Source organism: Gymnoscopelus microlampas (genome assembly GCF_963454915.1).
Source record: "Gymnoscopelus microlampas genome assembly, chromosome: 15".
Lineage (NCBI taxonomy): Eukaryota > Metazoa > Chordata > Actinopteri > Myctophiformes > Myctophidae > Gymnoscopelus > Gymnoscopelus microlampas.
The window spans coordinates 21,076,336-21,100,678 of NC_139952.1; the positions used below are offsets into that span (position 1 = coordinate 21,076,336).

Consider the following 24,343-nt stretch of genomic DNA (forward strand, 5'->3'; position numbering starts at 1 on the left):
GTCTTTGTTGTGCCTCCTCTCCGTTGTCATGACAACAGTGTTGAGGGCGGAAGTGCCAGCCTCCTCATGCCCATTACATGCAAAGGAGGAAATTTGCTTTTAAGGAAATTACAAGACACAGAGGAAGAGGAGAAATAGCGTCAGACTGAAGAAAGAAAGAGAAAAAAACGCTTGATAATAAAGTGAATACAAATACACACGTTTTAAAACCAGATATAGTCTACATATTTCTCTCTTCTTCAACCAACCTCTGCTCTGACGTAAGACATTTTAAATATGAATGAACTATTGTACACCAGACACCTGCTATTCCAAGTAAAGCAATTCAAGGGCATGTCCGTCCTGCGGGTTTTTTGTTTTTGTTGACACACCTGACACACCTGACCTGACCATACATTGTTACCTAACATTAAAGAGTGAACACAAAAGGACAGTTCTAGCAGCTGTCTTATTTTTTTTAGTCATAAATTGTTTTAAGGTAGGCTACTGCTTGGCTTCAATGTCAAATACAATGAAAGAAGGTTTGGAATTACTACATTTGGATTTGGACTTTTACGTTGTAGTTTTACTCTCTATGGTTTTACTACGTCAACGTGCAGTGGTCCCGCCTACCATTTTGACTGACATCCGTTCATTCTCGAGTGCCATTGGCTCAGAGCAGTGTCAGTCACTCCTGCCCACCAGACATGCCCCTCCCCCTCTCTCTCTCTCCACACACACACACACACACACACACACACACACACACAACGTTACATTCACAGAGAGCAGCACGAGCCGATACGTTAATATCCAACTATCTCTGGATAATGATGAACTAATATTCACCCCAGAAGCCGTAAGTCTTACTATCATTGTCATTTTCAAACGGGTTTATTCCTATCACCGATGTGAATTTGTATGCCAGGGAGTTTGCTTTTGCTTTTAGCTTCCGTTTGAATGAAACGAGCAAAGTTGTTGACAGGTAAAGAGCGAGGAGGTACTCCTGTTCGTTTCTACAGAGTGATGTGAATGATTTATGGGGAAATATTCGTCGGTCGATAGAATTATTAATGGGATCCGGACGCCAGACAGACAGACGTGGCAACCTAGGGCATGGTGTCGTCTGTCAAAGCATGGTCTCCGGTGACTTTTTTTCTGGGTTCCATGGGGAGCTGTGGGTGCCGCTGTGAGCACCACATGGAAGGGAACGGAACAGCAGAACATTTTGTCTTTCACTGTGGTGTAAAGTAACTAAGTACATTTACTCAAGTACTGTGCTTCAAGTACGATGCTGAGGTATTTCTTTTTACTTTACTGGGGTATTTCCAATTGTCTGTACTTTTGCTTCTGCTCCACTACACCTCAGAGGCAAATATTGTACTTTTTTACTCCACTACAAACTTGAGTTATTTGTTTCTTTGTAGAATTAGATTATTATTACAAAACATACACTAACCACTTTATCCCATACATTTCGGCCATTTGAAAATAGCCGATCTACAAGCTCTGCTATTTTCAAATTATGCATTTTATACATTTGAAAACTTGTGAAATGGGACATTCTGCATAATGAGTACTTCTACTTTTGGTACTTAAAAGTATATTTCGATGCCAATACTTATGTACTTTTACTCGAGTAACATTTTGCACACAGGCCTTATACTTGTAACAGAGTCTTTTTATATTGTGGTATTGCTACTTTTAGTAGTGAAATATCTGAGTACTTCCACCTCTGACGCTGACAAGTTTGACTTTGCTGTGTTGGCTGTTGGCAAGAGGAACTGTGCTTGGCTCGGAATTGTGGTTTTGACCCGGCTGGCTGCTACCATTGTTGACTTTTCAGGGAATTCAGGCACACAGAGGCTATAACTTATCCCATTACTCTCTGTCAGGGACATTGTAATTACGATTTATAAACAAACTCTCTCCACTAGTCTCAGTTTGAAGCTATTATCGCCGTCTATAGGATGTTTGAAGAATTGGAAGTGTTTTTGCACTAGCTAAAATGTGAAGGTTAGGGCTAGTGTGGGTCATTGTAGGCAGCAGGTGAGTAGTCTGCTGTACTGGTGGGCAACAGATGTTACATCCATTCAGATAGCTGCACAGTGAGGGCAATAGTTACATGCATTCGAAGAGATGTCTGGTATAGCCTAACAGAAACAGGGACATTACATCCATTCAAAAATATGTTGCATACAGTGCAGGGCAACATCACCTTACATCGCTTCAAACAGATGTTTGATATACTGTAGCATTTATACATGGCAATAGGGACATTATATCAATTCAAACAGATTTTTGATATAAGGCTTACAGTAGCCTACTACAGAGCAGGCCAACAGATCATTAAAACAGATGTTTATGTACAGTGCAGGGCAACTGGATCGTTACAGCCATTCAAGCAGATGTGTTTCAGATACAGTAGCAGCCTAACAGTGCATGACAACAGACTTTACACCTATAGACCCCTTAACAGACGACGTCACACTGATAAGAACCAGTATGCCCGGCGCAGGCCGGCACCAAATGAAACCCATTCTGTCATGTCTCGCAAGGACGCGCCTCATTGGCCAACACACAAGAGGAGGTTGAATTAACTGAAACCAGTGCACCCCGAAACAATATGTTGGGAATTGATTGCATGACACAATCACCTGTGTGTCCAGTCTCAATGTTGGTAAACAAATAGTTGGTCTATAGGCTAAAGTGCAGACCAGGGCAACAGGGATGTTACTTGCATTCAAACAGATGTTTGATATACAGTAGCCTACACAGTGCAATGCAATGGGGATGTTACATCAATTCAAGCAGAGGTTTGATATACAATAGCCTTCACAGTACAATGCAATGGGGATGTTGCATCCATTCAAGCAGAGGTTTGATACAGTAGCAAACAGGGCAGTTACATCCAGTCAAGCAGAGGTTTGATATACAGTAGCCTACAGTGCAAGCCAACATACATTACATCATTCAAAAATATGTTTGATTTACAGCATACAGTGCAGGGCAACAGAGACGTTATAACATCCAATCAAACAGTAGCAGCCTACGGTGCACACACAGCAACAGGGACGTTACAGCGATTCAAACAAAATGTTTGGTATGCAGGATACAGTGCACGATTCATAAATGTTTGACATACAGTAGCAGCCTATACAGTGCAGGTAGGGCGACAGAAATTGCATCCTTTCAAACTGATGATATGCAGTAGCGTAAGCGTTGCCTAGGCTTATAGGCGACCACATACAGTATGTGACAAAATGTAATGTTACTTTTCCTTTCTATCATTTTAGTCGTAGTGGATGGTTGGGTGTTCTTTAAAGAGCCAGCCCTTATGTCTGCAGAAATGTGTACTGGTCCCCACGTGTCCCTATGACTCAGAGAGTTATCTCTGTCACTCCCTCCGCTCCACAACACCCACTTAAAGGCTGGTAAATACAGAGAACCCCCTGACGTGACTAATGCACTGACTGATTAGACTCTCAAAATACTCACCCTGTGATCTCTAGTTGTCTCCTATGTAGAGGCTATATGTGTTGTGTTTTAAATGATGATAAGTGGTGTCCTACATTCCAGCCAAGGCAGCCGGTGAATAGTGATTTGAAAAAAAAACCACATTATCATTATTATTATTATTTTCTGGTGAGAGGGAAATCACGTTTCAGCGTTAGTGGCCCTATAAATAGCCCTCCATGCTTTATGCCCTCACATTCTTCCTTCAAGCCCAAACAATCGGAATATAGTACTACAGTATCCCCTCCCTTGCCTTCGGTTTTGTATCCATGGCAACCCGAGATGGAGCAGCAATACAGTGTGGCCCTCGTCGTCGTCTCAGAAGCAAGGAGACGGAACATATTTCGCTATGTGCCTTCTCAGAACACAATATATGGAGATCCTAACTCCCACATGACATGACCTCTCTCTCTCTCTCTCTCTCTCTCTCTCTCTCTCTCTCTCTCTCTCACACCATTTCAGCTTCACTGTGATTTAATGTGCTGACTTTTCACATTGCTGCTGTGAACTCTTTTATTTTGTGTCTGCAAAGATGACAGCTTGTCACATTAACTCACCATTCATATTTGGCTGCTAAACTTTGTTAACCCTTTAAGACCGGGAAAGCATAATTTGTGTCATTTTAAGATTTCTTTGGCTATTCAAACATAGCAGACATACAAGCGCGTACAAGCGCTCGGTGCCGCGCTATGAGCTTGTATTTTGAGCTTGTATTTTTTAAAAAGCATGACAATTTGTTCAAGCTCATATGAGCTTGTATATCTGCTATTTTTGAATAGCCAAAGAAATCTAAAATGACAGAGATGCGTTCCCGGATTGAATGGGTTAACGATATGTTTACTACCTGGAAACAGGTCAATGGCTTCAGCATGTGTGCAGCCAGGCATACACACAGTGCTGGACAGTTCATTGCAGCCAATCCAGAGGCAGATGTAGGGACTTAATCCATTTCTCTCCTGTTTTGGTCGTGAAAGGATTTGGCAGTTGATGGATGATGCTGCCGGGTGGATGTGGGCCTATTTCAAGCAACCTTGTGCCAGCTCAGTATCATAATCAGCACATATACACAGATTTAACTCCATAATTCCGTGAAGGAGCTTTGCCAGAACATTCAGGAGCATTACAAGGGCCAGAGTCACAGATGGGCCATCTGTAAAAGGGCCCATTTGCCTGGCCGGCAGTAAATGAGGATAGTACGGTAGTATCATATGCATGCGCTGCAGATACTAGGTGGTTGATGATGACAGTGGCACATGGCAATCCTCTCTCTCTCTCTGTGTGTGTGTGTGTGTGTGTGTGTGTGTGTGTGTGTGTGTGTGTGTGTGTGTGTGTGTGTGTGTGTGTGTGTGTGTGTGTGTGTGTGTGTGTGTGTGTGTGTGTGTGTGTGTGTGTGTGTGTGTGTGTGTGTGTGTGTGTGTGTGTGTGTGTGTGATGACTATTCTAGTATTTTCACTTGGCCCAACTGTGTTAAGCTAAATGCTGTTCATTTATTTCTAATGTCAAGACCAGACATTTTGCAGACAACAAAAGCATTTTCCAAGGGTTCGTTTTTCTCCAAGCTCCAATCAAGAGTTTGCACAAATTGTGAAAGTTTGAGAGAGAGAGAGAGAGGGAAGGCAAAGCATGCAAGTGATCAATCTCAAGGCTCAGTAGGATAAGGATACAGGCGATTGGACAGCGACAGCCGCAGCTGTGTGGGGGGCTGAGTGCTTGGCATTATGCTGGGACAAGTACACAGTCAAATCATCCATTTTAATTTAATCACCCCAATCTGGTAAATGGTAAATGGTGCATTTATATAGCGCTTTTATCCAAAGCGCTTTACATAGATTGTGCATAGATTCACCCATTCACACACACATTCATACACCGATGGTGGAGGAAACCATGCAAGGCACCAACCTGCTCATCGGGAGCAATTGGGGTTCAGCGTCTTGCTCAAGGACACTTCGACACTAACTCTGGGGGGGCCCGGTCTGGCCGCTCTGCCAGCCACTCTACCCCTGAGCCACTGCGGCCCCAATGTGGGAACCCATTTGGTGAAAAAAAATGTTTTTGTCTCCTCCCCTTTCGTGGTCCACTTCCTCCCGGGTGCTTATGTGTTTATTCATACTAACAACAACACTACATGTCTAGGGCAGCGGTGCTTACAGGTTCTGTTGTCTGTCTTGAGAGATCATTACATGAACCCTTGCTTCCATATTCTGGGGTGAACATTCAGGAAAAACAGTAGATCTACAGAAAATAGCAGAATTACAAACTCACAACGCATCACGCCACAATGTGTCACAATGTAAAAGTATGAGCTTGTAAATCGGCTATTTTCGGCGAAGAGATTTGGTGTGTAGAGTAGAGGCCAGAAAGGAGCAAGCCTGGATCCTTGGGGGATCCTGATCAATAAAGTAGGGTTTAACTTGTCAGAGTGTACACATGTTGGCCGTTCTGTCTTGCCTTGTCCAGAGGTCACCCCGATAGAACGGCATTAGCAATCAATCACTGTGGGCTCTGGTTTGAGGTAATTTATGTATTTATTTGTACAATAGTGGGATATTTCCCCCCAAAACATTTTCCCTACTTGAAGTCAAGTGCAGCATTTGTTCTAGGGCTAATAGCTCACAGTTAAAGCTATGAACGTAGCTTTAACAAGAAATGATGACTAACCTTTAGTGCCCACGTGTGTAACATTCACATGACTAGTACCAATAAAACATTTCTAGCTGCCTTATCTGACATTATGCAAATTTAAAAAAAATCGGTCTGGCCATTTGCTTGACTGTAACTGTTGCATTCGCCACAAGTGCCAGTTCAATCCATATAACCCATTTTAGCAGCTGCTCTCAAGAATAATCGTGATAAAAGTGATAGAAAAAAGCAACGATCTTTCAGCAAGTTAAAAAACAAAACAAACTTTTGTTGAAGTTGAAGGGGTAGGGTGAATGGCTGAGATTAGCAGGTCCATGGTTCAAAAAGGAAAGATAGATTTGACTAACTAAGACATGTTTTGAGACTGAAAGTAGAGCCAGACCTGGGGCCGCAGAAGGCCTAGTGGTTAAGGCGCATACCACATATAAGCTCTAATGCAGCCTGACAGCGAGTTTCAGGTTCGATTCCCAAGCCCGACGACCTTTGCTGCGTGTCACTCCCTGTTTCCTTATTTCCTGTCTATCACTTCCACTGTACTATCCAAATAAAGGAGGAAAATCCCCCAAAATATCTTTAAAAAAAGAGTAGAGCCAGACCTATATATCGGTTTGGCCAATATATTTTTTGACTATCAGTATTGGCTTTATGCACCCGATGTGCAAATTTAAAAGATTTTCAATAGCAGATCTACAAGCTCAAGTTATTATCATCATTGTTGTAATAATAATAATAATTTGCTTATAAGTGTTCTCAAATAAAAACTATAATCAAATTATTTTCAAATTGATTAGAATGATTTAACAATTTCTGACAAAATATTGGTTAGAAACATCTGTAATCGGCTGTCTAGGACTCTAGTACAAAATCGCGATGGGTATTGGACCCAAACATCTGGCATCGGTTGGGCTCTATTTAAGAGAGACCAGAGTACATGGTGCCTTGAAGGGCATTCCTGAGATGGGGTATGTATGGCTGCACTGCACAATGCCTAATCCCCAGAGCACTGACTCAGCGTTTAAAGAACAATCATAAAGAAGCCAGATCTGTGTGACCTCATAAAATCTCCCATTGCCATCAGCGTTTAACTTTTTTATTCCCTCATTTAGGCCTTGAATCTTAGCCACTGGCCCTCTGCGACACCAATGACCCCTTTCCATCTCCTTAACAGGTCATTTACAAGGTGTAGTGCCATTAATGATTGACTCCTATTACGTAAGGGCGAAGACAAAAACTCTGTGCTTCTAGTCTTACAGTGCAGTCGGGCAACGGTGTACACAATACCACCGTACACTCTGCACGCACTTGAGGTAAGTAGGGCACTCTGTGAGACGTTTTATCTCCTAGTCTAGTGACATTTTAAGTTCAAGATATATTACTACTGCTGCTGCATTTCAGTCTACACTGAGCCTCACTCTAGCTTTCAATCCACAAAGGGACAAAGTTTCAGATAATGAGGTAGTTTCGGTTCCAACTAAGGAGAGAATAGACTCTTTCTCTTAAGCGATGCAGTGGTGTGAAGTTTTGCCGCTGGGAAGTGTTACGTTGCAAATTTAGCTGTCGACTTGTGTAACAGCAACAGGAGAGGTGAGTCCATAGGCGTGGAAGCCAGGGTGTTATGTAAAGTGGGGCTTGTTTGGTGTGCCCCCCCCGCCTCCCCTCCCCACCCCATCAGTATTTACAGTAGAAGAGATTGTTATCAGCCTGTCTGGAGTTTATAGCTATGGCTTGGCTGTAAATCACTGCTGGAAAATGGAACTTGTGATTGCCAAGGTATGTGCTTTAATATACAGAGTGTTTTCAAGGTAGAAGTGAATGCACAATCGCTTTTGGTGCAATGTGGCCTATGGACGTTGATGTTTTGTATAGGGCCTTGTTATACTTTTGTCAAGTACTGTATCAGGTTATGAGTAATGAATACCAAACCTAGACACTGTGCCTCTCCGTGGACAAAAGAGACATTTCTAATCCCAAGATGACCTCCAGATTTATAAAGGAGAAATGGTAGACAACAGTACTTACCACATGGTAAAACTGCACGTTAAGGGTACTCTACATGAGATAGTACTAGTTCATGTATGAATTCATGCATGGAAATTGATTCATTCATGCATTATTACGGATGAATAATCAGGAATTTACATGAGTTCATAGTGTTTCATTCATGAGCTTGTGTATGAAAAAACACATTGAGTAAAGCATTAACAAAGGTAAATAGCCTACATCATCATCAATGATCACTTATTAAGCATGATCATTATTTATTTTTAGTAGTTCACAACTAAATGGACAACCTACTAACCTACCAACCAGAGCACAAGTATTGTAATCTCCATTGAGCATTAGCTACTCATAACATAAGTTAATTTGTTTTTGTTGCCCTTGAAATAAATAGACATATTGTTCTTCCTTCAAGACTAATGTCAGATGATAATATGTGTCAAATTGATGACCAATAATAACACTTAACCAGTGAAACCCTATGTACTTCATTGACTGGGGTCTCCTAGGGGCCTATACTTTGCTCCCTCCATTTTTCCCTCTGCACCAAATGTCTCCGCCAAAAATAGACGATCTACAAACTCACAATGCGTCGCAATATGATGTGTTGTGAGATTGTAGATAAGCAATGTTTCGCAAATGTTCGCCCATTGTAGCCGAATGTTCTCCTATGACATGCCCAGAATCGGTATACTAGGGTTCTTATAATTTCTTAATTCTTAATTATTAAGTAATTAACCACATGAACTTCATGTGGTTTAATATTTAATAATTAACATAATACATTAGTCTTACGCTTAACAGAATAACAATTCACCATTAAGTTACCCAAGGGCCACAAACATGATGAACTCATGAATTGCTAATGCTTAATCAGTGACGATTACGATGCAATACATGTGCTCTGTGCTGTGCTGGCGGGTTGACTTTAGTTCAGGATTCCATTTAGTTGTGAACTACTAAGAAGAAAAACGGACATTTAACAAGTCAACATTCATGATGTAGGCTACTACTTGCCTTAGTTAATGCTTAAATTATCCATACATGAGGACATGAATGAGGCACTGTGAACTCATGTCAATCCCTGATTTTAAATGTGGTATTAATGCATGAAATAAATCATTTCCATGCATGAAGTCATACATTAACCACTGCTATTTTATGTGTTACTCCATAGATTGGAAAAGCTCTGGGTGCTGTTAAATAAACCTGTGCTATGTCACTTGATGAACTTAGTGAAACTACTGTCTGTCAAACCAAGTCAAATATTGCAGCCTTTTTAGCATGTGTTACGAACTAGCATCTTTTAGTGTTTAAGGTACTATATTAGGACTGGACTGTGTGTTGTTGTGTGTTGTTGGTCTGTTGGTAGCTTACAGTATGTGCTATGTTGGGTTGCGTGTATCGAGGCATGGATCACATTCTTTCCTGCAGATGACTCATGTCCTGGGCACGGAGCAGATTTTTAAGAGAGGCCTTGGGGAACTACAGAATACACAGGCACACACACAGACACACAGAGACACAGACACACACACAGACACACACACACACACACACACACACACACACACACACACACACACACACATGCACATGCACACATTTGCATGCATGCACGAATGGAAATCCCATGGGCATTCGCTCTTTGTGTTATCCCACCGGTCAGGAAAGTGTGCACCTCACTAAGGGAGTGGCTCTAAAACACATTCAGACTAGACATACAATGCATACCATACACAGTACACAAACACACACAGCCAACCAGGTTGGGACAAGTCATTTGTGGCAAGAGAGGAATGTATGTTACATCACAGAAGAGTGTGAAGAAGCTCGCTGTTCAGCCCAAACAGCCACAGGTACGAAGGCGTCTGTAACTAATGGCCCTGTTTCTATGTGTTCAACAAACATGATCTTAGAAGGTCACTAGAGCCAGATTTTTGGGGCTGATCCCGATTATGGAGAGTCCTTGACCACCGATTACCGATGATTTGATTTGAAGTTTCTATTTGAGAACTTAACAAACAAATAAATAAAAAATAATACTGCATTTAACTTAATAATAATAAACATCAATATATGAAAAGAACATTTAACTTTAAATGAACAAGCAAATAGGTAAATATGAAATACACCACTTAAACTGAACTTTATTTATTCAACCACTTAAGGCTTAAAGGTCCTTACACACCTGCCTTTCCTGGCTTTGTCCTGGGTTGGCTCCCACTGTGTCAGTTTGCTTGCCACTAGTTCCGGCCCGCGGCTGCCTGACGCAGCGCCCTGCCAGCCTCATCCTTCTCTCTCTGACCTTGTCTGACCTGTGGTAGGTCCCCGTAGACATAGAGGACCACATTTCTGATGTGGTCCGTATATGTGACGCCTAGTACCATCTACATGCACCATTTACCTGACCTGTCTCTCTATGTATTGCACCCTCTCATATGCTATATAAAAATGTGTTGATTACGGATGAGATTGAGACTTTTGTGTATTCCTGGAAGTTTATTTTACATACATCAGTCGAATGCACATCATTAGCACATTAGACATGCTGCAGTTGTGCATATTACGGGCCCTTGCCCTACACCCTCACTGTTGTAATTCTTGTGTGAGGAAAGCGTGATATCCTGGCTGTGATATTAGTGAGCCAAGCAATAACGTGCTCATGGCTTATTAGTCACTGTGTGTTTGTTATTGCCATGGTATTCAGAGATGATTTCAGATGAGGAGTCATATGAATTAGACTCTGTACCTACCTGGCTATAATGTATCACCACGCACATGCATGGAGGTTCGAGTTCCGTTTGAGTTATTCACTGCTAGGTCCTGCAAATCCACGCCCATTCAGGCAAAACACTCAAAGAGTCTCACGTCACCAGTCACCAGCATGACTGAGCAGGGACTTAAAGAATCTTGGGTAATGAAGGCAAAGACGTTGGCTGCCATGTTGTTTGTGTCCAAAGTGGCCGCTGATACCCAACATTACATAGTAGCGCTTTAGAATGAAAGCAATTTCCTCTCCACACTCTTGGAATGTGCATAATGTGTTTGTGTGCATGCTTTCGTGCGTATGTACTGTGTATCCATGGGAGGTGCACACCAAGATCAGTTTGTCCATGCACATGCTTTTGTGCGTTTATGTATGTGTGTGTATGGTGCAGTATGGTGGAAGTTGAACCCTGAACTCTGTGTGAGTGTGTGTATACGAGTCCATAGAACTGATGAGTTGGAGTCTTGAGATAAAATCTTATTGCGCTGTTATGGTTTCCTATTAATCATTCAGTCTCGTGACTCTCGTCATGTGTATGACAGCATTGGCTGTGACCAAATTGTCAAGTCAAGGCAAGTATATTTGTAAAGCACATTACACACAGACAATTCAAGGTGCTTTACATAAGTCATGCAAGAAGGCATTCAAATATATAAGGCATTTAAACTTTGAAATACAGAAATAAAATAATTATTGTGAAAAGTTATATGCTAAAATGTGTCTGTTAAATGTTTTTTAGTCAAAAGCAGTGGAGAGAACATAACATATTTTAGTCTAGATTTAAAATGAGTCAGAGTTGGTGCAAGCCTCTGATTCTCTGGAAGTTTGTTCCAACGCGTGACATAATAATAACTCTGGAAAAAGTTAGTAGACTATTCCTGGAAGATGCCAGTCATTAGAATTCCCCGCTTTTCTTCTCTGTACTGTATATATAAGTAATTGAGATATTCCCCCATGCTTTTAACTTCTGTTTTTTTTAACCACTTAAGGCCTATATACTTTGTCGAACAAGGAATAGCGAAAATAGCCGATCTACAAGCTCAAATCTTTTTAATGTAAATCTTAAGTTAAAAGCAAAGAATCACCTTAATTGACATGCCCAAAATAGGGACACCAGGGTTAAATGGTTAGACAGTTCCCTCCAGTCCAAGGCCTTGCTGACATCAGAGTGAGTGATGATGTCCCCAGTGACACTGCTGTGATCTCTGATTATTGTGTCTTCTACAGAAACAAGACCACAGGGGGCTGAAAGCGTTGTGGAAAGATGACATCATTGTCACCTACTCACAGTGACAGCAGTGGCTCTTCTAAACATGACAGCAACCAGGTTTGTTGTGCGTGTGTGGATTTCCATGTGTGTGCATGAATGTGTGCTCTGCTCTTATTACTAGGGATGCATCAAAATCTCAGCCGAAAAAAATATTCAGCCAAAAATGATAATATAGAACATATTTTGGTGTTTGACCGAATGAGTGAAAGAAAACACTGAATAATTATACTGAAACAGGATCTGCAAGATCCAAGATTCAATTGTAGAGCTGCAACTACAGTATGTAATGAGGAACAGGGGAAAAGAGAACTATAAACACAAGTGGTAAACAACGGGACAGCTGATGGCACACAGTGGATGATGAAGGGACGGGACACAGCTGGTATAGCACACAATGGGATGGAGCGGCACAGGGGGTGAAGAGGGAGGGACTCTAGGGAGGCGAGGGGCAGGCAGGGGGATGACAAGCCTAGCAAACACACAACAGAGTCACAGCCATGACAGCAATCGTACCAAAACATTGCCAGGTTAGTAAACACGCAACACACAAAGTGTTTCCTTGTTTTCGGTTTTGGCAAAGAATTTTCCTTTTGGTGCATCACTACTTATTACTGTATAGTTTGTGATACTTCACAGGAACAGTTACTGTGAAGTATCACAGCACCCAGTACAGTATAAGTCATCCTTTGCAGCCACTATTATTATTTTAATGTTTTTTCTTCTACACCACAAACCATGATCTCCTGAAGGACATCTAACGTGTGTGTGTGTGTGTGTGTGTGTGTGTGTGTGTGTGTGTGTGTGTGTGTGTGTGTGTGTGTGTGTGTGTGTGTGTGTGTGTGTGTGTGTGTGTGTGTGTGTGTGTGTGTGTGTGTGTGTGTGTGTTATTAGCTTATTGCCCTTTGAATTCATCTGCAAAGTGATCACTTTCTGACAAGCCCATAGTCATCCACCACTCCTCTCTCTCTCTCTCTCTTTTGGTTTCTGTCTCCAGGACAGCTGGGAGATAGTGGAGGGCCTCAGGGGGGTTCCTGCCATCATGCAGGAGCCTGACAGACAGGAGGGGCTCCTGCTGAAGAGGAGGAAGTGGCCAATGAAGGGATGGCACAAGGTGAGCCTCACACCGAGTCAAGTCAAGGTCAAGTCGAGTTAAGTTCTACAAGGAAACTAGATGTGCTTTACATTAAAAATAAAAAAATTACAGCTCACACAAACAAAAGGGCAGGACTTTTGCATTGGGTTCCCAATAAATATTTATATTTACAAGTGAAGAAGATAGTCTGTGAGGGTCTTTTCTTCTGCAGATATCAACCACCAAAACAACAATCAAAAAAGTATAACATGGCAAATGCTTAGAAATGTACCACTGATGAGACATTTATATAATGCATATGTTTTCCTCATAGTGAAATGTTTTAATTGATTCCAAGATTCAAATGGCTTTATAAAATTGTGACCTCAGAAGAAGTGGTTTGGTTTCACTGCATGCCATCCACATGCAAATGATGTATTATTTATACCAAGGAGAGCTCAGAATATCCAACAAAAATGTCCTACTCCCCACCTCAGAGCTTTCAAGTGGTTGAGATCAAAACAAAATGGAAGCCGATAGAAACTTGTGTTTGTTTGGCTGCTTTCACAACATAAGAAGCTGTGGAATAGATGTTATACTGTGTGTCTTTTGGAAAAACTTTAAAAGCTGTTATTTTTTGTTCAAACCTGTCAGCAATAGTCATGTTGCTTCTTGTATTTTGTACGTCACAGTACTAAATCTTGGCTAAGTCGGCTGACCAGGAATTATGAGTAGTAGGAGGGCCGTTCATGTGGATTATTTCTACTCGGGATGTCGGAAAATTCCCTGTTCCCACTTGACATGAACACACCCTACCTCTGATTTCTGTCCATGCAGAGATACTTTGTGCTGGAGAAAGGCATTCTGAAGTATTCAAAGCGCGGGACCGATGTAAGTATTCCATCAATTATGTAGGCGCCCTGTCGTCCATTCCTACACACACACACACACACACACACACACACACACACACACACACACACACACACACACACACACACACACACACACACACACACACACACACACACACACACACATACACAGCACACACACTTCTGATTTCTAGTAGTATTCACCTCTACATGTTTAACACTAAATTGTTTTGCCTAATCTCTATCTGTGTGTTTGCTTAGCTGAAGAAAGGAAAGCTCCATGGCTGCATTGATGTTGGCCTGTCGGTCATGTCCATTAAGAAGAAAGCCATGTGCATCGATTTGGACACAGAAGATAACATTTATCACCTGAAGGTAACACACACACACACACACACACACACACACACACACACACACACACACACACACACACACACACACACACACACACACACACACACACACACACACACACACACACACACACACACAAATACACACACACGCACACGCGCGCGCACCCAGGGTGATTTCAGTTTCAAAATTGTCCCTTTCCAATTAGTAGTATTAGTTTTTGAGAAAACCCTGCCCTGGCCTGCGCCACCCCTCCCTTGAAACCAGTGGTATCATTTCAGCAACAGCTAAGGTGTGGCAAGGTCACCTGATAGCATCAATCACAATGGCCAGGAAACACTTCATTTCCGACATACGTAGGCTATTAACAAAGGTACACCAGTATCGCATGACAAACTGCAACATCATTTAAACATCTTCAACTAGAGCTCTCCACGACACATTCACGTTGCGTATAAAGGTAAAAAGACCAAAATAACACAACAAACAATGGTGCTAAAGTAAATCACTATCAATTAGGGTTAGGGTTGGGTTAGGGCAATTATGGATTTACAGTGGGGCAGAAGGGGCATGTGTTCCGAATACATGGCGTCTAGACTGTCCTCCTAGCACTATGATAATGGGTACTGCACTGAACTAAGTATTCTGACAACGGGTTCAGCAGGTATTGCATAACCGAGGGGCATGCCTTCCCAATGGACAGAATTTATTTGTATTTTAACAAGCAAATTGGAATTTTGACCAGGGTGTCGCTATGGCAGCTGCCGCACCTTGCCTGACACCCTTGCTTGAAGCACCAATACTTATATTCTGTGCCCATGCAAAAACATAGTCTCAACATATTTAACACGAATGGTGTTCTTTTTTTTTTAAGTATTTAAACATTTCTGTATGGTCGCTATTGAGGATCTGAGTCAATCAGTCTCTTCCTTTAAATCACTTTTAAAAACATATGTCAAGCCCTTTTCTTAGTGGTTTTGCCTTCTGTGTCAGTTCTATTGTTTTACTAGATTTTACTTCCTCATTTTAATTGATTTTACCAATGATTTTGTTTGCTGTTTTAATTCTTATGGTTAGCATGCTGCTATTTTACCTTGTTCTGTAAAGCATTTTATAACCTTGTTTGGAAAAGTGGTATACAAATAAATTAATTATTGTGACATTACTAACTCCGCTGTCAACAGCTGCATTGGCCAGGTCAGAAATGCATTGAAATTCAGCCAAAATAATGAAAAATATGTTTGCAAAACAGACCCAGAAGGAACATCCTTCTTGGCCACTTAATCCGAAATAACCACCACATGTCCATCTAGTTGTCAGCATAGGGTTTAAGTGTTCTATGGTTATGTCTGGAATTTGGACATTAACTGCATCTGGAGAAGATGAAAAAAACAACCCAAAACATGAATGACCAAAAGAAAAGCTAAATTATCCTTTAATTCTATTTCTTTAAAGTCAATATTTTAATTTCAGTTAAGTTCTTGTTTTACACACAAGCTTAGTTTTACTTAAAATGTTAATGAACACATTTATTTTTTCATAGATTGTTCTCGTGTTAGTTAACATTTATTTTGGCTATAATCTTACCCGCACAAAGTCAGTTTTGGACATGAGGTTTCCACCCAACAGAAACGATATATATTAGCAACATGTTTTTCAGAAAACTCAGGTAGGATTTAGAAGGAGTTTTTAGAATCGGCCTCAGGTCTTAATGGCTTAATCCTGAGGGAAATAAAGTAAACTTTGGTACAATTCAGTTGACCTTTCCATGGCTGTAGTGTACACACACACACACACACACACACACACACACACACACACACACACACACACACACACACACACACACACACACACACACACACACACACACACACACACACACACACACACACACACACAGAGACAGCAGCAACGTTGCTTCTCTTTCCGTACACACTGCCGTTCCCAGCTGACCGTGCAAAATCTGTCTTTTGTTCCGTCGGCCAGGTGAAGTCTGCAGAGCTGTTTGACGAGTGGGTGTCAAAGCTGCGAACTCACCGTGTTTTCCGTCAGAATGAGATCGCCAGGGACCCCTACGAGAGGAACCTGTTCCACCCGCACTCCGCCTCCTCCCCCGCCGCCAACGACGCCGCCTGGAAGGTAACGCATCCAAACGTTGTTGAGGAAAACGTTCTGATAAAGAAAGAAGAAACACCGTTCCATCCATTTTTAACTCAAAGACTGTAGAAATGTAACATTGCTGGAAATCATTGAATGTGCTTGAATGTTGGTGAGTTATTTAATACATTCTGGAAGGTGCTTGTGAATTTCAAATAAAGTGCAGAAAGATGCTTGAATCAATTTAACCACATGAACCCTATAGTGTCCCTATTCTGCATATCATTATGCGAACATTCTGCGAAAATAGGTGAACAGTTGCCGAAAATAGCTGATAGCTTGTAGATAAGCCATCTGGGCTCAGCAAAAAGGCTATCTCGTCTCCAACTTGTGCAGAATTCGGCAGCTAGATTATTGACTAACTCTAGGAGGCGCGACCAGTCCTGGCCTCCCTTCACTGGCTGCCGGTGAGTTTCAGAATTGATCTTAAGATTTTACTGACGACTTTTAAAGCCTTGCAAGATCAGGCTCCCAGTTACATTTTAGACATGCTGGAACCATATGAGCCTGTGCGCAACCTTAGATCCTCAGGCAGGGCTCTCTTGACTGTTCCCCAAACTCGCCTCATCACTATGGGTGATCTGGCTTTTGCAGCCTGGGCACCTAGACTCTGGATCGCCCTGCCTCAGGACGTAAGGGTTGCAAAACTCAGTGTCATCTTTTAAATCACTTCTGAAAACCTACTTTTATACCAAGGCCTTCTCTTAGATGATTTTGTTTATTTTACCATCTGTTTTTAAGCTGAATTCTTACAGCGTAAACAGCAAAAAAACATTAAGCCGGGCCTGGGCCGCGGCGTGGCGGTCCAGGCACCCTAGGCTGCAATGCCAGCCTGACCGCGTGTCGCAGGTTCGAACCCCGATCCCAACGACCTTTGCTACATGTCACTCCCCATCTCTCTCTTCATTTTCCTGTCAGTCTACTGTCCTGTCATTAAAGGCATAAAAGCCCCCAAAAAAGGAAAAAATCTATTAAAAAAAACGATAAAGCTGAATCGTTCTTGCTGTACTGTATTTTATATAGCCACTGTAAAGCACTTTGTAATCATGTTTTCAAAAGCGCTTTATAAATAACGTTTATTATTATTGTTGTAAGCTATTTTCATTGAAAAGATTTGGTGTAGAGGGAAAAAAGGCAGGGGGCCAAATATAGACCAGTCAACAAAGGTCCTCTCTCTGTTTATATGTCACGTTCTCTCTGTCTGTCTTTCTCTGTCAGAGGTCTACTCTCACAAAGCAGGCGTCCGTACAGCAGGCTAAGGTCAGTGCCTGGCTCCACACTTCAGAGGACATGAACAAATGTTGCAGAGGTTGGTTTCTCTTACTGCTGTCACCACTGTTTCATTACTTTATTATTAGAATTGTATTATTTAAATCTTTTTATGAATATCATTAGTTGCTTGACTCATCCTGCTGGCTGCTCACTGCCTCTGACATATTTCTTTCTCGTGGAGTGTCTTGCACAGCATTGCAGGTCTCTTATCTGTGTCAGTGTCGTTCTGTTTGAATTGTGTTTTTAGATGTTTTTTTTTAAAGGTTCTAAGCTTCTGTCTCTCACTGTCTGTCTGTCAGACTTAGAGGAATGTGAGTCTTACCTCTTGGAACTCAACTTGCTGCTGAGGAGCATGGAAGTACTTCACAGAACATACTCCGCCCCTGCCATCAGTGCATTACAGGTATACACAAACATGCACGCACAGACGCACCCACACACACACACGTGCACACACATTTCCAAGTATTCTTGAACAGTAGTAGTTGCATACTGTAAATGGTGGACATTCCAGGGCATGCATCTAGCAAGAGTCCATCTACTGTATGGATACAGAAAGCAGCGCTCTTCCAAATGTGCCAACTGCCAATAATGGAAGATGTTGCCAGGCAGTGACTTAGCTTTTGACTTGCACATTATCTAGGCTTCCAAATATAAGCACAGCAGTCAGCAGTCAATAACATCCTCAGAAATGTGTAGTGTCTGAGTCAGATTTCACCAAGTCCAGGTATACTCTGGTTCTTGCACAGAGGTCATTAAGGTCAGGCAGATCTGACCAGCCTAGAAAAACCAGTAGAGTGTGTGTCCATCTTGCCATTGGGTTTCCTTCTGAAGCCCAGGAAACTTGACTCGCCCTTCTGGGCCAGGAGAACAGTGCGTCTCATGTCCATAAGCAGAGAATATCTAGCAAGCTCCCTGACAGGCGTATCATCACTATTCAGCATGTACATCAAATGGGACAGCGCTTTAGTGTTGTAAATCCACTACACAATTGGAACACGTAATCCACTTTCCTGTTTGGACTGGACAATAATGTGCCTGGTATTGTGGGTTTGAGGGTGAAAGTGTCCCACTTGATCTAATACATAACATGACATGCAGGAGAAGTGAGCGAGTGAGTAGGAATGTGAGGAATTGGAATGTGGTTGTCAGTCCAACCTGCTTGATTCTTCCTGACTCGCTTCTTATACTCTCCTCCATGCTGGGGCTAAGGTGCAAGTGGAGGATGCGAGTGTGAAAGTTGAGGTATTGAATTTGGCTAATGAGTGGGGATGGATGGATTTATTTTGTGTGCACACCTAGCTCTGAGCCCAATTAGTTTGACTCAGGCCAGGTGCACACTGGGCAAGACCTGGTCGATTGAGTGCCTAAACGGAAGTACCAGCATTTGGCGGAAGTACCGCCCAAGGAAATGACGTTGATGCTTTTCAAATATGTTAACATATATAGAAGTGTTTTGATTGGTCGAAAAATATAATTTACGGGGGAAATGGGTACGACGGAAATTCCGCCCCCATAGACACTGTCTGCTTTAGGTCGTGACCAGGCTTTTCCCTTCGCAGATGAGTAAGGCTGGGAACGAGGCTAGGCCAGGTGTGACTGCTAAAATCAGCCTTCCCACACACATTCAAGGGGAGATAAAGGGCCTCTGTCATGACATGTTTTTATCTACCCCTGAGCGCACGCACGCACGCACGCACGCACGCACGCACGCACACACACACACACACACACACACACACACACACACACACACACACACACACACACACACACACACACACACACACACACACACACACACACACACACATCCCTGGATATATTTACATACATATATTTCTTCTAGTCCATCTCTACAAAGGAAAGTGTCCGTTTTTCTGTTCCTCGTGGTGTTTTAGGCAGCTGGCTATGACATCCCCAAGAAGGAGAAGAGACCGAGGAGATGGCGCTCCAAAAACAGTGGCAAAGATGGCAAAACTAGTCTTCAGGTACACATTCATGCACGCACACACACACACACACACACACACACACACACACACACACACACACACACACACACAGTTTGGAATACATGTACTGACTGGCTGGTCTGCTGTTCTGTCAAATCAGAATCATCTTTTAAAGCTGTTATCAAAATGCACCAAATAACCATTTTCTGTCCTCCGCCTCCTCTTGTCCAGGTACCGAGTTGTATTTCCTCTGACTCCCCTCGCCGCCACGCCTCCCACCCTAACCTCTCCATCACTGCTGAGCCCAGTTGCCAGGATCCTGGCCCCCTATCGCCAGACTCGCCCACGGACGCAAACCATCTGCAGGAGGACTTCTGCAGGCTGGCCAACAACAGTGAGTCCTTCTCTCCTCTGTCCCAGGGGGGCGTGTCGTTTCTGGCGAACTCTTAGCAGCTCCATACGGAGGGGAATATTTTTCCTTAATGCTGTATCACTTAACTTTTTATCGTTTATCTTGTCTGTCTGGAACCAGTTCACGCTACGTTGAAGTCTGCCTTCAGCTCCCTGTCAGCAGAGAGAGACAGGTTGAGACACACCATCGACCTGCAGGCCCCATCTCCGCCGCAGGTGATCTGCTTAAAGAACGCTTATGCCTCGGTAAGTGTGTGAGGTTGCCCTTTTGAGCATGTGTACTGTAGGTGTGCATGCATGTGTGTGCACACATTTCTGGTGTGTGCGTTCTCATACGCCCCACACTCATGGAATGTGTGAATGACGACCACGAGACTCACTCCAGCCGCTTTTCTCCCATCGACCAATAAGGATCTCCCGGACGGTTCCCGCTCCCTGGTGCACCAGGCTTCCAATGACAGCAAAGCGTCCGATTCTCTGTCGGAGTTCTTTGACGCTCAGGAGTACCTCCTCTCGTCTTCTTCCTCAGAGGTCAGATTACAGACATTACACGCAGCTCGTTCCAATGCTCAATAATATCCCCTCTTGTTGAACTTAATGTACGTTTGTTAGATAAGATTCGAATAACTGTTCCCAACATGGGACATATACATTCAGGGACAGAAGTACTGTATGTACAGATGCCATGTGATGCAGGGTGTTGGCCTCCGGCTGTCCTTTTGGCTGACATTTTGTGTCTTTGATCCCTGTGTCCAGATGTCAGACGATGACTCCTACATCAGTGATATCAGCGACACTGTCTCCATGGATACCTACGTCAACGAGGGAGGCAGCCAAAGGCACGGCTCAGGTACACTGTGGCTTTCAAAACGACTGCTCTCCTATAGGCAGTCTCCCTCTCCACTCACACCATGTTCTTAACCCATTAAGACCGGGAAAGAATCTATGTCATTTTTAGATTTTTTGGCTATTCAAAAATAGCAGATATACAAGCTCATAGCTTGTGGATCTGCTTTTTTTTTATCGTGTACATTTGTACAAATCTTATATATTCTTTTTTTTTTTTTTTTATTATTTTTTTAATGTATTTTTTTAAAGCAAACATTTGTAACTCAAATCTTTGCTTCTGGTGATTCTACAAATGTCTTCTAAATCCTAACAGTTTTCTGAAAAACGTATGTTGCTGTATAACAGTGGTGCTCAAACCTTTTCATGTCAAGGACGCTTGTTTGTTTGGCCGCCGACCCCCATCTGAAAATATTTTGTTCCAGGGACCCCCAGAAGCAAAGATTTGAGTCAAACATTTTCCCTTTAAAAATATATATTTTCATAGATTTGCACAAACTTTTTCAAAAATAGCAGATCTACAAGCTCGTATAGCTTGTATATCTGCTATTTTTGAACAGCCAAAGTATAAAATAATGGTTTAAGTGGTTACACAGATGCGTTCCCGGTCCTAAAGGGTTAATCCTCTCTCTTACTCACTCCGTCATCCCTTTTGACCTTCTCCCTCTCCAGTCAGCAGCAACGTGGTGCGCCGTCGCTCCGCCCTGCCCGCTCCCGCTCCCAGCAGCGGGGGCGTGAGCCTGTGGAACATCCTGCGGAACAACATAGGCAAGGACCTGTCCAAGGTGTCCATGCCCGTGCAGCTCAACGAGCCGCTCAACACCCTGCAGAGGCTGTGCGAGGAGCTGGAGTACAGCGAGCTGCTGGACACGGCCAACCAGACCCACGACCCCTTCCAGCGCATGGTGAGGAGGGCTCACGTGTGTGTGTGTGTGTGTGTGTGTGTAGATAGGCATTTCACGTGTGTACGGGAAGCACGTGCGACTCGCCAACCAGTGGTGGATGAAGTACTCAGATGTTTTGCTTAAGTAAAAGTAGCAATACCGCAATGTAAAAAGTAAAAGGCCTGTGTTCAAAATGTCACCTGAGTAAAAGTACAAAAGTATTGGCATCAAACTATACTTAAAGTACCAAAAGTAAAAGTGCTGAAATGTTTGAAAAGAGCAGATCTACAAGCTTGTAGATCGGCTATTTTCAAATAGCTTAGGTATAAAATAGGGCTAAAGTGGTTAATGTATGTTTTATAATGTAATCACTTATATCTGCAAACTAACTAGTAACTAAAGTTTTTAAATCATTGTAGTGGAGTAAAAGTACAATGTTTGCCTCTGAGATGTAGTGGAGTAAAAGTACTGGAAATTGGAAATACTCCAGTAAAGTAAAAGTACCTAAACATTTTACTTAAGTACAGTACTTGAGTAAATGTACTTACTTTACACCACTGCTTGCAACCAAATGGCATTGGAAAGTGACCGCCTAAGAGGAACGGACTCTGCCGTTACACCACCAGCTCACCTCATGCTGCGTTCACACTGGCAGATACAACAGATACAAAGATACAAAGCTACACGGCATATTCATAGCTTTGTAGCTGAAGTTGAAACCAGCCAAACTTCTTTGAAGCTTTGTAGCTGTTGTAGAATTTGTTGCAGCTACAAACGTCTTTGTATCTTCATGTTGCTGGCTTTCATTGAAAATGAAAACTGTATCTTTGTAGCTGCATTAGAGCCTCTAGAAACCTCACATCAAGACCTAAATAGAAAATAAATATGTCTTGTGTTTGAAAGTTTTCACCAAAAGAAAGATAATATATATGTGTGTATGTATATATATATATATATATATATATATATATATATATATATTATACGTATATATATATATATATATATATTATACGTATATATATGTTATATGTATATATTTTAAGTGGCCAAAGTTTTACTATCTAAATTCTTCGTACATACATATATATATGCCTTTTCTGTCTATTTTGAAAGAGATGCTCATACCATTTACATAACAAGCATGCACGCACGAGCGCACGCACGCGCACACAGTACTTAAGTCATGCTTTACTGTGTAAGGAATTGGACACAGGACCTCTAACGGTGCACAGAGAATAGTTTCATATACATGTTGTTGACACTGTATGATGTGTGCACACGTGCCTGTGTTTCATGTACAAACACATACACACGTGGAGTTTAGCACCACGTGCACACATGCCTACACTAACAGGTTTTATTGCACGTACAATGCACCACACACACACACACACACACACACACACACACACACACACACACACACACACACCTATCTCCCAGTGCTTTACCTAAACACACCCTCTTCCCTTGACTTCCACACAGGCGTACGTGGCAACATTTGCAGTTTCTGCGTATGCATCCAGCTACTTCCGAGCTGGAAGCAAACCCTTTAACCCTGTCCTGGGAGAGACCTACGAGTGTGACAGACCTGACAAGGGCTTCAGGTTCATAGCGGAACAGGTATGGCCCTCAGCACTAGCAAACACTTCAGTACCTCATACACAAATATGAAGCTCCTTCAGGAAATTGGGGTTTCCTGTTCATTGTGTGAAACGGCACGTGATACAGCATTTTATGATCCAACCTGAAAATATATTTTCTATTTACTAAAACAAGAGCTGGGGAGTTCCTGAACAAATAATGATAATAATAATAAGCTTTATTTATATAGAACATTTTAAGAACAATGCCACAAAGTGCTTGACAGAAGAATCCACAACACAAATATAAAAACCAATGCATGACAATAACAGAAGCAAGATATAAAGAAATACATTAAAACTAAGACGACTGGTGGTTGAAAGCAGCTTTATAAAGGGCACAGGCTCAACAAGCCTTATGTCCTCGGGTAGGGCATTCCAAAGTGTCGGAAGTCTGATTGCAAAAGCACGGTCACCTTTAGTTTTCAAGTGGCACTTTGGAATGACCAGCAGTGCTTTGCCCGAAGATAGATGTGAGTAAATCTGATATGTAGGAATTCTAAAGGAAATGGGCAGGTGTGCAAAGAAGCTAGAATGGGTGTTATGTGATCACATTTTCTGGAGCCAGTTAAAAACCATGCATTCTGAACAAGTTGCAGATGGTTTGGGAGAGGCAGGAATGGAGGGCATTACAGCAACAAACACTATGGCAATCATCAGCTTAACTTTAAACACATTTTCTTACACTC

At 42.3% G+C, this 24,343-nt stretch overlaps 2 protein-coding genes across 2 annotated transcripts in view; one reads left to right on the forward strand and one right to left on the reverse strand.

Moving 5' to 3' along the window:
• Positions 1–739: 739 nt before the first annotated feature.
• The window catches only part of LOC311061537 (oxysterol-binding protein-related protein 3-like), a 29,057-nt gene continuing 5,453 nt past the window's right edge, over positions 740–24,343 (forward strand). Inside the window, exons 1-15 of the mRNA XM_084080192.1 lie at positions 740–838; positions 12,134–12,233; positions 13,171–13,287; positions 14,086–14,139; positions 14,385–14,498; positions 16,470–16,622; positions 17,859–17,949; positions 18,212–18,315; positions 19,814–19,903; positions 20,099–20,261; positions 20,400–20,524; positions 20,690–20,809; positions 21,035–21,128; positions 21,797–22,029; positions 23,497–23,634. Coding sequence (XP_083936318.1) covers positions 12,171–12,233; positions 13,171–13,287; positions 14,086–14,139; positions 14,385–14,498; positions 16,470–16,622; positions 17,859–17,949; positions 18,212–18,315; positions 19,814–19,903; positions 20,099–20,261; positions 20,400–20,524; positions 20,690–20,809; positions 21,035–21,128; positions 21,797–22,029; positions 23,497–23,634 — 1,659 coding nt within the window. The 5' untranslated portion in view covers positions 740–838; positions 12,134–12,170. The remainder of the gene's footprint in view (positions 839–12,133; positions 12,234–13,170; positions 13,288–14,085; positions 14,140–14,384; positions 14,499–16,469; positions 16,623–17,858; positions 17,950–18,211; positions 18,316–19,813; positions 19,904–20,098; positions 20,262–20,399; positions 20,525–20,689; positions 20,810–21,034; positions 21,129–21,796; positions 22,030–23,496; positions 23,635–24,343) is intronic.
• Positions 2,644–24,343, reverse strand: part of smap2 (small ArfGAP2) — a 248,994-nt gene continuing 227,294 nt past the window's right edge. The window contains exon 11 of the transcript XR_014602410.1: positions 2,644–2,676. The gene's annotated coding sequence lies outside the window, so the exon portion shown is untranslated. The remainder of the gene's footprint in view (positions 2,677–24,343) is intronic.